This window comes from Myripristis murdjan, chromosome 10 (assembly GCF_902150065.1).
Source record: "Myripristis murdjan chromosome 10, fMyrMur1.1, whole genome shotgun sequence".
In the NCBI taxonomy this organism is placed as follows: Eukaryota; Metazoa; Chordata; class Actinopteri; order Holocentriformes; family Holocentridae; genus Myripristis; species Myripristis murdjan.
In genome coordinates, this window is record NC_043989.1 from 25,806,703 (window position 1) to 25,821,745 (window position 15,043).

Here is a 15,043-nt window from a genome sequence, read left to right on the forward strand (position 1 = left end):
GGACTTTCAGTCCTCTGTCAATATATTTTTGGGTGAAACTGTTTTGTTCAAGGTCTCTGAAACATTTTACTCCCTGTTAGACACAAACTAGACCAGACGCTCATTCAATCAATTTTAAACCTTGGGACCCTCACTAGGGAATTAAGATCTTTGCTCTCTTAGTTAAATATCAAATTGCATAATTATCTGCACTTAAAGTACTGAGAATAAACTATATTAAAATAGTGATTCTTCTACATTCTACACTTTGGAAAATTCCTAGTCAATTAAATATTTGTGTAATTAACCTATTGGTATTCCTAACTTTGCTGCAGACGTGTGGAAACCTCTCAGGGACCACTGGCTGTGCCTCAGCCTCTCTTTGGAAACCACTAGGGAAACACTCTGAATATGTACATTGTGTAAGCTATGTATATTTCCTTTGCTATACTCATTTCATGAACACAAAACACAAAAGGGCAAATATCAGGTGTGCGCAAATGTAGCCACTGAGTAAACTAATTCTTATTCTGGCCTGACTTGTTTCTACTAAAGCGCTCCATCTAAGGACTGTGCTAATATCCATGTCTGGGAAACTGGTTATGACAATGAATTCCACTGTAACACACAACACAGTGTAAGCAATAAAAATAAATATATTTCATAGTTATAACAGACATTTCAGTTATCTACACATTGTTTCACACACAGCAACACCACACCTTAACTTGCAAACAATATCCACACCAAGAAGTATTGCTTCCACAGTATTCACTCCAAGACCTTCTCAAATAAAAAGCAGATGTGATCAGATCTCATTGCTGGAGGGCTCCCTACTATCAGGGGTTTTCTCCACCTGTGGAGGTAATTAAAGAACATAAGGTTTGATTTTGGATCACTTGGACATCCAATATCTGAAACAAAGCTTGAGAACTAGTTTAGGATCTGTATAGCAACTGATCCTCACCGCACTGTCTCACTCACCTGGGCAGAGAAGCACCTGCTCCTGGGAGTGAACTTCCACGATGACACCCTCCTCAGTGACCCATGGAGAGATGCTGGTAGTTCATGAGTACCACGTACCTCAAATGCAGATATTTATCAAAATTTAGAGTGATATTTTACAAGTTCGCACATGTTTACTTTACAGCACACGTCAAAATGAAGTTTGTGAAACAGTCAAGTGAACCTCCTTTTGGCTATCTCAATCCAAAAGTCACATTTTGAAACCTCTGCACTGAAACTAACACCTGTTTTATTACATGTTTGGATTTGAGTTTGATTTTTCCTGTTAGTGTGTTTTTCATAACAAGGCAAAAACTGCAACAGCATTTAGTGTTTGCAGCTGAATGTTCATGTTTGGTGGTGAATATTCCCTTCTACCTCTTGAATGAACTCCTAGCTTGTACAGACTGATTAAATTCCTTCAGCATACCTTCATGCTGTCTAGGCAGGCAGTCCTGAAGTTCATGTTGCTGCTGCTGGTTATGATACTCATAGCAGAGCTGAGCATCACCTCAAAGGCCGAGTTCAGCTTCTCCTGGTCCTGACATGGCACCACACCCATGAACATACAATGATATACAGTATACTGTATGTAACACCTCACTATTAAACAGAGACTCCCATCCTGGCAGGTGTTGTGTATGTGTGTGTCTCAGACTCGGCTTGCCTTGCTTCTCTGACTTTGGGCTTTAAGTGTGTTCTTCAGCTCGGCCTGCAGGGCCTCTGTCACTGCCCGCCTGTTGTTGTTCAGAATAGCCTCTAGGTGGTGCTCTAACAGCTCCTCTGTGGCTGCACGAGATTGAAAAACGTCCCCGCTGTCACTGTGGACTGGATGCTAACATTATTAAGAGTTGTTTTGTTTTGTTGAGAGCACTGCTGTGCTCAGTATATTTGTTTAGGTTAGGTTGTGATTCCACCCACTTGCAAAGTATGGTACGGTGACATATTTTAAAAGTATTCATTAAAGTTCCACTTCTCTGCATAACACGTGTGTAGACCTTTTTGGAATTACAGAGACCAATTAATATGGTTTTAGCAAAAGGCTGGAAAAATAAAAGTACAACCAGGTTCAGCCAAGCAAAGCACATGCAGCTGCTTCTCACCCATAACATCAGATAGCTGGGAGGTAAATGGGTCACTGTGCTGGAGGAAGAGGAAAAGTGAGAGACCCTGCTGCACGGGGGCTGGACTCCGTTCCTGTTGTGGCTCGGCATAGTTTCCATGCTCTACAGTGTACACAGTGCCACAGCTGTCTACAAGATCTGCAGAGGAAATGTTAAAATAAAAGTCAGAGGAGAATAAGGGAAAACATAATTAACTTTTGTGATGACAATCTCTGCCAGTCCATACTGGTTAAAAGCTGCAGGGCCATTAAATCGGGCTGTAACAAGTACACCATGTGCGTAGCATTGTGGCAATGGAAGGCACATAGCTAGGTTGGGCATATTATAATAACCACTTACCTTTTGTTAATCATCTTAATACCTTCAGTATTAAATCACTCTGACACTTTAACCTTAAATTCATTAGAATTGTGTCCTGAGTCTGTCTGGGAAAAATAACCACATCAGTTCTTCAGAATGTGTGGCAAAGATCACAGGAGTATAGTTTTATGCTGCCTATTTTGTTAGACAAGGAAAATGGAAAAGCTGCTTGTTATTTTGTGCAACTGGATGTTGCCCAATTTATGTAAAACAGACCAAAAGCAAAATCAGTTTCCAAGAAATCACAATTCAGTACACTGCAGTGTCACGTTGTGCTGTACTACATAAAACCCTTTTGAACCAAATCATATTATAAACAGTCATATGTGCCATAAAGCTGCCTTACTAACACAACACACAGTATCTCTTGCATAGGACCCACCAATATTTATAAAGACCATCAGTATGTATGTGTTCTTCCCAGAAGTGTTTGCTGCGTACCCGTGCAGGAGGAGTAACGGAGGCCCTGCAGGCCGAGCTCCTCACAGTCCAGACGAGCAGGCAGCTGGTGGAGGAAGGCCGAGGGGCCGAGCACAGGAACATTACTGGGGTTGTACACCAACACTTGGTCACATATGGAGTCAAGGAAGAGTGTGTGCTCATGTCTGTCCTGTATATATGTGTGTGTCCATCTCATGATGCAATCAGTAAAGGATATTTGTATGTGAGCGAGATGGGTTGCCAGGTTGGGGTACTGCAGCACACAGGGGCTGAGCAGGGTGACGAGCTGGAGGCTGAGCTCCCCATACAGGCCGTGGTCCATGGCTTCTGGAGGGATACTGAGTGGCAACCTGGCTCCAAAGACAGGGTGGCCTCCCTGACACCAGGCTCCTCTCCCAACACACACTGGAGGCCTTGAAAAGACCAAAGAAAGAATCTAAGACATGAACGTGCATATATAAACCAATTTCCAATATGTTTTTTTAATGCTGTGGGTAAAGCAACACTAACACACATAATCACAGATGTATAAATAAGAGCATCAGTGCTACTGACTGTTTTTTGCAGGTAACATCCAAAGTCAGTGGGGGCTGGCCTTTCAGCAAAAGTCTGCTCTTAATTGTGACGCTACAAGAACAGATGCACCAAGTAATCAACTGATAAACACACTACCACACCAAATTCAGTGTAACACACAGTGATGGGATGCTTAGCAGCACAATACTTATGTAAAGGAGCTAAAATTGGTTAAATTATTAATTATGCAAGGTCATTTTTCAAGCAGGAGAAATTTGCTAGATTCACAATGTTTGTATGCTGTCATACCTAAATACACGTTGGCAGATCTCCTCATCTGATTTGAAAGAAAGGTAGATTTTGACCTGTGCAAATGACGAGGATAGTCAATATTTTGGTGCCAATCTGTAAGCTCGTCATTGGGAGTAAGTCTTCCTTTCCTACCTCTGTGTTGGCCAGACTGAATCTGTGGAGGAAAGCCTCTAAATGAGCACGCCTCTCTGCACTGAACTGTCCTCTAACCTGCACAGTACAAAAGAATAAACAGAGATAACACATCACACACAGACACAGGCTCACTGATCCAGTCATCATACATTACATTTAAACGGCATATAACAAATTCACATCTAGAACTAGATTCCACTGCACACCAGTTGTATTTAGGTCCAATTTGGTTAAAATAAGCAGCACTTGGAATAATTCTAGTCATAATATATAAGATCAGCAAAATATTCCCACATTAGCAGTCTTGAGAGTTTTCTGTGGACATTCTTAAGTTGCCATATTCTTGGAAAAATGCTTGGGGGGTTAAGTCTGGTGCTTAATTTGTTCAAGATGTTTCGCAGAGTGCTCAGCCACAGACATCGATTATCAGGGCAAAGGGATGTCTGTAGAAGACATTTGCCGTTGGAACAGTAATCTTCAAACACGGGCACCTGAAAGGAGAGGAGGACTCGGAGGGAACCGTGCAGATCAGCAAAGGCACACAGTTCCTCTGGGTCAGGTTCGGGGAAGGGGCCCGCACAGGGAGACAGTTTCTGATGCAATTCTGTGAGGACTGATGCAGCAAAAATGCAAACAAGTGTCATCCAGTAAATCGGAGGATGTGGGTATGTGACTATTTGCGTGTTTACATACCAGGTTGGAGAGTCTCCGTTTTAATACCTGAACACCAGGGGCCCGCACCCGCCACTGGGTCAGAAAAAGACTGTTAGATTATGTGAACATCAGTGACAGTTTAACTGGTGCTTTTAGGGCACGCTGTGGGTCAGACCTATCCACAATACCTTTTCTGGAGCAACAAAACAGGGTTTATGTGGGGATTAAACATTCCTGTTGTGCAACTTGCACAGCTGGAAACAGTTTGTTCAAAAGATGTAAACAGCTTGTTTTCCCGCTGCCAGAGCATTTGTTGATGCTTGGACATTTTTACACAGTAAGACATGCCATAGCCTTAGTCAGTTAGTTAGTTAGTTAGCTAGGGTTATTTTTTGCACAATTTAAAATACATAAAAATAATGAAGAGAGCAAACACCATACACCGCAGTGGGCTTCACTGAAGCCTCCACCTAACTAAAGATAGAAATTTCACAATATTACACAGAACACAAAATTAAAAGACAGGAAATTAAGTGTGGAAATTACTATAACCTCTATCATGCTTCATGAATGGCGTGAAACACATCATCTGCCTCACAAAACAATAAGCTGTATCTGTACTTTTCCACTTGCAAAGTAGCGACAAACTGTTGAGCGTGCAAATGCAGAAGTGTCGGCAGAAGTCACCCGTTTATCTGTGTCAGATGCTGTGCAAAAAGACAAAAGACAATAAGCAGTTTCCTCATGTGGGCTATAAAACTCTATTGCATACTCAACTCAGGAGGCCAGTCTCTGCAATGCAGCAGCGTGTGCATGTGGACACTGCTCCTCTCCATGGAGACTTATTGAGCTCAAATAAATAACCACAAAAGACAAGTGAGTCTCATCATTTATTGAAGTTCCACCAAAAACGCAGCACCCCAGATGGCACCCTGATGAGATTCCTTTCTCTGCCTTCGGATGTACAGAAAATGCTGTGCAAGTGGACTCTGGGAGTCTGACATCGCTGCCTCCACACAAAAAAGTTTCAGAGATGAGTCACTGATAGATCGAGGCAGAGGGAGTCATTGCCGACATACCCGTGACACAGAATTCCTTGAAGGGTGAGACCTTCTGTCTTTTACAGATAACAACATTCAAATGTAGTAATTCTCTATCTGTGGAAGGTGACATAGTCCATAAAGGAATAGAAATCGATGAAATGATTTTACAGGGTAAAATATTGTATGACTGATAGGTTACTAGAACTGAGGACACCAAATAATCACAAATTTCACTTGGTAAAATATAGAGAGAAAGATGATTCATAACACAGTGGTCACTGCTAGTGATAAAAAATGGGCAATCAGTGCAAATATAAAAGTTATGAGAGCAAATTATGGTGAGGACAGCCTAAACCAGCTGAAAGAACGGATAGATCATCATGGTTTTCCAGATAAAGGAAGTTTACCACAACGTCACAAAAGGGAAATTTCTAACGTGTGTGAGTGTGTGTGTATGTGTTAGTGTGTGTGTGCTCACACATCAGCATACACATATCGAGTACGGATGTAGAAAGCTAGTCCACAAAACACTACTGCCACCTCTGTCACAGTAACAAAACCACTGGCATTGATTATGGTACTAACCGGTGAGTATCACTTAACCAACAATGATGTTACGTACCATAAGAGTGTTTCAATAAGAGCTGGGCTGGGCTGTACCTCAAACACAAACACAAAGCTAAAATCAAAGCCTTAACCTGGTCGTGTCAGACTGTTGCTGATCACAGCAAAAGAGAGAAAACAAAGAAAAAGCAAGTAAAGGAGGGGAGAAGGAGGGGTCAAAATTGAACTGTTTCATGCAGACTGGAAAGTGCATTTTCTGTGGCCAAATGATGTCAAGAGTGACAGACAACAGCAGGCAGGGAGAGATAAAAACTAATGCAGTCTCTCAGTGTTTGAAAAAGGGCTTGCTGGACCCAGACCTGGATCTGCCCCTGCCACTCATTGTAGTGAGACCACTTGTTGAAACTTGACATCACTGTATAAAATGACCCAATGTGACCTTTAACATAATCACAGCTTTATGAAACCTTAGATCCACAAAATAGAGGATAAAAAACAAACACTGCAACAAACTGTAATATTGAATTGCAATACTTAAGAAACTCATACATATCGAACTGGCATACAATTATCATTCATGATAGTATCAAATAGGAGATAAACACATCATCGTAGGGCAATTCTTTAGGCACTTGGATATTTAGACCCATGTGTAAATCTCTACTCCACAGATTATGAATCTAAGAGCAAAGTTTTATACCTTGCACATGGATTTCTAAAGTACAGCACAGATGTGTTTCTCAGCTGACCCCGGGGATACCACAGGGCTCAGTAGTGCAGCTATCTGGGACTTTCTCCGGCTTACCAGAGCAGTTTTGGTCAGCAGGACCGGGTCCAGTCCACAGCAGGACCAAGAGTCCGCCTGCAGACTTCAAACCCTGTTGCACTCTCTGCTTCCTCAAAAGCATGAGCAGCCGTAAAACCTGAAATTTCAATTGCACAGACAGAGCTAGCTTAGACGTCAGCCGAGGTGAGTTAGCTAAGTTAGCTAGCAGGTGGCTAGCCCTCCTGTTGAGCTCCAATGGTAGCCTATTGTAAAATTTAATGTGGAACTGTGCGGCAACAGCCAAATATATTAACAAACAGCAATAATTACTCAATTATCTAGAAAAATTACCTGCTGTATTTCTTTAAGCATCTTTACTGTCGCCACCGTCACCAGACAGCTGCGACGCTGGCTGCCCGCCAAATGCCGCGCCGTGCCATTGGTCCGCCGGGCCTTTATTCTGAAAAACCCACAGTCGCAATAATGTCCATTATTACTACAAAACAACAAAACAAACACCCACTGCGCCGAAAACACACACTGTGCAGGTGTTGGAGTTCAGTGACTGCATGAGGTTTGCATCCATCTCTGTTTCCCCTAACCTTAACCTGCCTTAACTTAACAACTAAATTTATTTAAGTGGACTTTTTTCGGACTATTGGGGGTATTGCTCGCTCTGTACATTTCTCATTTACAACACATAAAAAGGACGATGTCTTGGTAGGTCAGTTTATTTAGATATGTTGCAAATAACTGCAACATAATGGGTGCTATTTACTGCACTGAGAAGCAGGAGCCTTTCATAAACATATCAACCTTTCTTGTTTTCAGAGCCAAGTAAAACTAGCTTTAATTCAACACCTAGATAAATGTGTAGGCTAGTGCATTAAGAAGGTAAAAATGACCTGATTCTGTGATTTTTTTTTTTTTTTTTTTTTTTTTTTTGGGCCATATTTTAACATCTACAATGCTTTCTACACTATAGTAAGTGTAGGTTATTCTGCAAAAACATTGTTTGTGACCCTTAGCAATGTGAAATTCATGTTTCATGGTCATAGGTTTTGCAAATATCACTTTTTGCATCACCGCCCCTAGAATGCATAAAGGAGGTCAAGATGACCGTATTTATTTCCTTTGGGATTTTGTTTTTCTTTTCAAATTGATTAGTTTTTTTGTCTGATTCATTCATAAGAACATTTCATCATTTGATATGCAAATTCAAATCATTCATCTTTTTGCCCCACATCACTTACTCTGAATTTGCTGATATCATCAGTGTCATCACATTCACAATCACATTTTTTAATCTAGGAAAATCTAGAATAGTAGAAACAGCTCTCAATAAAAATCAGTCCAGTACAACAGCAGCACTAACTATGAGCTCAATGCCAAACATAGAAGTGAATGAACACCTCTATTACTGTGCCATAAGGAAAACCTGAGCATTATAGGCAGCAGAAAAGTAAACGTTATGGCAGAACAGTTGGATTGGATTGTATTAGACTGTGCAGATGGACGTAATAAAGTAGCCACTGGGCGTAGTCTGTATCAGAGATATTCAAGTATTCTTTTCTCAAGACTTCAGAGAAAACCCCCATGCTCACAGCCACATCACTGTGGGAAATGGGAAAGTGTGAGGTGACTACAGGGGAAAGGAGACCTCAAGGAGCAGTAAAACTTTAGTGGTGTAAAATCTGCCTTAACGCCACAGATAGGAAAGTCCAATCTATGTGTGTTAGAGCTTCTGTGCTACTCCTGTCTGCAAAGAGTGCAGCAACATGATCTGTCATAAGAGCTGATGTAGATGCACACACCAACACACTTCCATACACAAAAACCAGACCATTCTCAGTAAGTCCTAAACAAAAACTCTGATGTTCTGACATTAAATCTTTTCTTTCTAAACATTCTTAGTAAACACTCTCAGTAAATGTTCATGGGAAGTGAAACAATAAATATTATTAAAAATGAAAACACTTGTGTATGATGTAATTCTTAGCTTGAAATTAATTAAAAACAGGGCATCTTCACTAGGATGAAAACCATTGATCTCAGTATGGGTTATTATAACCCCCTTTATGCATTCATGTAGGTTTTTTGCATGCATCCTGGGGTTAAAGCAGATTAACCAACTCATTATTGCTTCTAAGAATCAACCTCACAAACTTTAACAAGCCACACTTGAAGCTGATGGTGCTGTTTGTCAGAGTTAAAAGCTTGCATGAATGTTGATGAAAAGTCTTCCAGCTTCTTATGGTCAATAATAAGTCAGCCTATAGAATGACAGGAAATGGCATTTATTGGGTATTTAATAGCAAAGATTACATAACAAGATCGGCAAGTTTGAATATCTCATAAGGTCTGTTTTAACTTTGGTCAATGGAGGGGCCAAGTTCAGTGTCATTTTTGGCTAGTTCTATATGTACACTCCACGCAACAAAAGGTTGCTATGATACACATCACATGGTGATTATTCAAAACAAATGTCTCCCAGCATAGATCTGCATCATACAGAGAAGCTCTGCAAACTTCACAATCAATTAGTTGAGGGAGGACGGACTAGAGGTTATTGAGTTAGGGATCAGCAATGCTTAATTTGATCATTTATATTTCAGTATTACTCAGAAATCGGTTCTTCACAAAGGAATTGTCATTTTACAGAGCTGGTTTCATGTTTTTTTTCTCCAAGTGATCAAAAAGTACACACTGAAGAAAAATGAATGTGAGCATTTTTTTTTTTATTGATCAACATTTTAAATCCAGTGGATCATAGAAAGGTGTCAGAGAAAGAAAAGTAAACAGCAATATATTTTTTCATTTTGCCCATTTAGCTCTCAAAGTTGTTATGTGTGCAGATGTATAAGGCTTTTGCTCTGGACAAATCACTTTCCCTCTTTCTCAGACCACTCCTTGTATCCTCCAGCATAATTGCGCGCACTGAAACAGAGGACAGAGGCACAGAGGGGGAGAGTTGTCAAAAATACACAGCTAGGTAAGAAGGAGTCATGTGTTCAGTGGTGATATATAAAGCAGAAGCAGGGAGGCTTGTTAGGGTAACACAGGAACCAGAGACTTGAGCTGTCTGCATATAACAGAAAGACGAGCTGTGTTTACTATGTGCAATGATAACCAATATTTCTTTCTTTATTTCTTTTTACCTCTTATATCCTAATTCTCGTGCCGTGTCTGTGGCCAAACCTCCTCGTCTGCCCATCTGGCAGTGAAACACCAGCTCTGGGGCATCCAGCGGTGGCTTGGTCACCCCGTAAGTGGCCTTGAATTCTGCAGGATCCAGTGCCAAGGCGTTCCCGACTGCATCAACTGGGGGAAGAAGGAAGCAAGAAAGCAAGAAAGAAAGACAGAAAGAAAGAAAGAAAGAAAGGTAACTGTTGGATCAATTGGGAGAGGGACATAAACAGCTATTCTGAAACCTTTTGTAACCTGAAAAATCGGCCAACATCAATACGCTGCCAACTGTTGCATTTCCCTTAGTCCAAGTGAAACCCTAGCCCTGCATCCTGAGGAGGACTATGGTTTTAATTAACATGCATAGCAACTGATAAAACACAGGACAAGAAAATGAAGCACCACAAAGCAAAACCAGCATAGCGAGACAATGGATATTCTTTCTTTTCCACAAAAATGAGTGGGTGGTGCTCACCTGGAATGTGGATGGATCCTGGGATCCGTCCTTTATCCACCTCCTCTTGAGAACGGACATCAACCAGAAGGAGGCTCTGGCCCTTCTCCAGGAGGACTTTCAGATCTTCATAGGAGATATCCTTGTTATCTGGTGGTGGGAGACGCACACAATGTGGTTGCGCTGGAAGAACTCTGGACTTTATTGTTGGACACCCACAGTGACATTGCACCATTTACTTTTTTTGCCAAGACAGATTAAGCTGTAATTGATAAGCCTACGTCACAAGCATAAGAATTCATTAAAAGACTTACATGAGGTGGCCACTGTCTGTGTACTCATTTCGTAAACCTGGAGAATGATACCTTGACAGTAATATTGTCATAAGAACTGTCAGAAATCTCTGTGCTACTTGATGTTATTTTCTTGTTTTATTGAATTGTTAAATAGCACTGATGTCGATGTCAGATCCCTGGAATGGTGATAACAGCCTACAAAATGTGGGACAAACCTGTACAAGGTGCATCGTGCTGAGCACAGATAAAAACTCAGACTCCCACCTCCATCTTCATGGAACATTCCACTTAAGAAGATTGCTCCCTCATGTTTGTGTCTGTACTTTTACATCAGACACGGTGTGTGAGTAAGGGCACAATACCCTTGCTTAACCGTAATGTGGTATGGCATGCAAACGCTAACTCATGGTCTGCTTCATTAAATGGTGAAATTCTTAACTTGAGATATTTGCAAGTTTGAACAAGTTTGCAGTTCTGGGATTAGGATAGGTTTAGTTCCGCCAAATACTGTCTAATGTCTTGGCAGCGAATCACACACACATGAAATCAACTGTGGTAAATAATAAATTGGCTCTCTTCACAGGTCCCATAAGGAAACACTGAATAAGCCAAAGCTAAGCCAAAACCTCATAGTTTCACAAACAAATCAGTGACATTTGGGCTTTTGCCAGCGTGTCCTATCTGTCACCACCAATAGACTGCCCCCCGTTTGAGGAGACTGACGGAGAACATCACTACTGGCCAGTAACCTAGGTGACTGGTCAGCTCAGCAACCTTTTTGGAAGCAGGACAAGCCAGTCCAGCAATAAAGCTGCAACATTAACGCCAACTTCTTCAGCACCAGGTTCCTTGAGTAAATGTCCCATTCTTCCTGTGTCTTCTCTGTCTTAAGTATTTCTTTTTCTGTGAATTTTTTTTTTTCATTTTCCACATGTGACGCACTTTGTAACTGTATGTTTTAAAAAGAGCTATATGAATAAACCTTTATTTACTTACTTACTCATTATTTCTCCCAAAGACTTTTTGAAAAATCAGTGTTTCAAGAATGTTACGGCTTGAATGGCACCAACCCCCTACACAATATACCGTTTTATTATATATATTGATTCACATTCAGTTTTTTCATCATACTGGTACAAGTTAATCTTCGTTTCATCTGTCCAAAGAACCTTTTCCAGAATTGGGCAGGCTTTCTTTTAGATGCTTTCTGGTAAAGTGTAATCTGGCCCTCCTGTTCTTGAGTGACACCAGTGGTTTGGACCTGTTCACCCTCTGTATTTATTTTCTCGCAAATGTCTCATGACTTCCCTAGATTTTGTGAATGAGTTTTTCTTCACCAGGGAAAGAATTCTCCGGTCATCCACTTTAGACGTCTTCCAGGCCTTTTGGTGTTGCTGAACTTAGAAGTGCATTCCCTCTTTTTCAGGATATACCAAACTGTTGATTTGGCTACTCCTAAAGTTGTTGTGTGTCTGCTAGATTTTTTTTTTTGCTTTTTGAGCCTAATGACGGCCTCCTTCACCTGCATGGACACCTCTTTGGATTGTATGCTGAGGGTTCTGCTAAACAGCTACCAAATGCAAGTGCAAACAATTGCAAATAATTTCTAACCTATTATTTTCTTAATTTGTCATAGAATAATGAGGAAAAAGGCCACTCCTGGCCCTGAAACTGCTTTTTAGTAAAGTGTCCAATGACTTAAAAAGGGGTGACGATGTACAAAACTGTCTGTAATTCCTAAAGGGTTAATGCCATATTTTTATTCAACCCCTTAAATTAAAGCTGAAAGTCTGCACTTCAATCACGTCTTGATTACTCCATTTCAAATCCACTGTGGTGGTGTACAAGGGCAAAATTATGTATATTGAGTCATTGTCCAAATACGTACAGACCTAACTGTATATTGTATTTTATGAGTGAGAAAAAAACACTCATTCCAAATAAAACTGAACTAAAAATAAAAACTTAATTTGGAAAAAAAAACAAAACATGTAGTGTACTGAAATAAAAATAGAAACTAGACTTCATGGGAAAAATGAAAACTAACTGAAATGATTTTGTGTCCTTACAAAACCTACTGAACTAAAACACAAATATAGAGGAAATGCCTTCAGTTTTAGTCTTTGTCAATTTGGTCAAATTCATCAACGCAGCAGGCATGAGGAGGCATTGGTGCTTCATGATTTATGCCCCTTTTCCACTAGTACCTACTCAGCTCGACTCAGCTCGACTCGGCTCGACTCTACTCGGTTTAAGAGCTTTTCCATTAGGTCGTAGTACCTGCTAGCAGGTCCCATTTTAGCACCTACTCAGCCGGGGTTCCAAGCGAGCTGAGTCGAGCTGAGTCGAGCTGAAAATGTGACGTTAACGCCGTGCAGGCAACTGATTGGACAGGGAGTGACGAGAGCGACTCCCGCACGAAAACAAAACCCGACATTTAAAAAAAAAAAAAAAAAACGGCAACAGCGGCCGTGCGTCAGTGAAGTTGTCAAAGTCGGAAAATGGCAAGCAAACCGCGACCGCGGTCAAATAAAGACGTGGAGACTTTTCTGAGCTTGTTGGCGGCCCAAAGAATCCAGAGCTGGACGGTGCGCCGCGACTCCACCCACGGCGAGGTGCGACTCAACTGTAATGGAAAACCACCTAAACCGTGTCGAGGCGAGTAGAGTCGAGCCGAGGCGAGCTGAGTCGAGCCGAGTAGATACTAATGGAAAAGGGCCATTAGTGAGACTGGGATGTTTACATGTACCACCTTTGTACCACCTCTGGAAACTGACCGACTCTACACTGAACTGAAGACAAAAATCAAAATTAAAATAAAAACTAATGAAAAACATAAAACTAATAACTCTGATTCCAAACCCACACTCCTGGTCATACTCCTGCCATACCTGAAAATCAGGACATTTATTTCTTTGTGGCTCACCTTGCCATGACCCATTCACTTTCTATGGCCATAGACTCCAGTGTTACAATTCCACAGTAAAAATACCATTTCAAGTGTCCTATTGAATGACCTGACACAGACACCGCTCACAATGTCAAAGCCTTTGTCGAGGGACTTCAAATGTGGTTTTCATGATATAAAACGTGTGAACTTTCATTCATTTTAAGGCAGTAAAACAAAGGCAGGAAAACCTTAGTGAGCCATGGGAGAAGTCTTATTGTAACTCCTGGCTGTGATTTATGCTTGTCTTGAAATGGCTCTAAACAAAAGGATGATGCTCCTTGGCAACCTGTGGTGTTAGCTGGTTTCCCAGGTTGTCTTTGGGTTGAGCTTAGATCTTATTTTTGTGCTGAGTCACTCTGACTAACCTTCCCCTCATTTGACATATCTATAAGAAAATGCTAGCCAAGTATTATTATAGCAAACACTGCTTTTCCTCACCCAGCGCTTGCCAGTTTGAATGATTTCATATTTAAGACAGTGTAACATGTAGTTAATGCCAGTAACATGTAACATAACTGTCACAAGGCCTGTCACTACAGTGTGATAACTACATTATGTGAGGAACTACAACAGGTTGGCTAACGTCACAGCTCCTTCACCTCATTCACAAAGTCACACAACTCAGACACAAGTGAGATAAGTGAACAGTCGTAATACACTGAAATGAGAGAAAGGCTTTTTGCTCAGTGTGCACACTCACCTGCGCTTGCCATTGTGTCTTTCTGTGTGTGTGTTGTGTTGTGACTGTGTGTGAGAGCTGTGCTGTCATGTTTTAGCACCGCGTCTTCCTCATGCCGCCGTCTGCTGACGCCTTATTGGCTCGGATATCAATGGAAGGCGGGATCTATAGTTCAGTAATTGACTAAACGCTTAGCCAATCAGACCAAGCGCTCAGTTTCGACGCGTTTCAAAATAAAAGTTGACACTTGATTGAAGACTGCGGCTAGATAATAAACACTGGTTATCATTAAGACAAATGACATTCTAAATTTTGATATTCCTCATATTTTTTATACAAGTAAAAATGTAAAAAACCAAGAAGGATTTGTGGGGATTTATACTGATTCTTGTTATTTTGATTCACGAGTCTTATGTGAAGACTTACTTTGCTCCTGAGTATTTTTTTTTTTTTTTTTTTTTAATGTTTGACTTTTGTTTAGAAGGCAACTGGCCAATTATACATTTCTGTACATTTTCTGTGTGTAAAACCCCATACCTCATTTATTTATTTTTATTTATTTATTTGTTCTTTAGTCTA

The 15,043-nt window shown here is 40.9% G+C and overlaps 2 protein-coding genes across 2 annotated transcripts; both read right to left on the bottom strand.

Annotated features, from left to right (window-relative positions):
* Positions 1–562: 562 nt before the first annotated feature.
* Positions 563–7,356, bottom strand: top6bl (TOP6B like initiator of meiotic double strand breaks). The gene is made up of 14 exons (XM_030062180.1): positions 7,251–7,356; positions 6,939–7,056; positions 4,566–4,619; positions 4,364–4,485; positions 3,870–3,947; positions 3,735–3,790; positions 3,465–3,536; positions 3,127–3,322; positions 2,910–3,033; positions 2,088–2,246; positions 1,652–1,773; positions 1,415–1,525; positions 964–1,062; positions 563–835 (listed from the first exon to the last, which is right to left on the bottom strand). Exons 1-14 carry the CDS (start codon positions 7,269–7,271, stop codon positions 788–790), a joined length of 1,380 nt encoding a protein of 459 aa, XP_029918040.1. The 5' UTR covers positions 7,272–7,356; the 3' UTR covers positions 563–787.
* Positions 7,357–9,616: 2,260 nt separating this feature from the next.
* On the bottom strand, positions 9,617–14,618 carry tstd1 (thiosulfate sulfurtransferase like domain containing 1). The gene is made up of 4 exons (XM_030061268.1): positions 14,486–14,618; positions 10,561–10,689; positions 10,058–10,220; positions 9,617–9,836 (listed from the first exon to the last, which is right to left on the bottom strand). The coding sequence occupies exons 1-4, from the start codon at positions 14,496–14,498 to the stop codon at positions 9,782–9,784; spliced, it is 360 nt and encodes a 119-aa protein (XP_029917128.1). The 5' UTR covers positions 14,499–14,618; the 3' UTR covers positions 9,617–9,781.
* Positions 14,619–15,043: the final 425 nt, after the last annotated feature.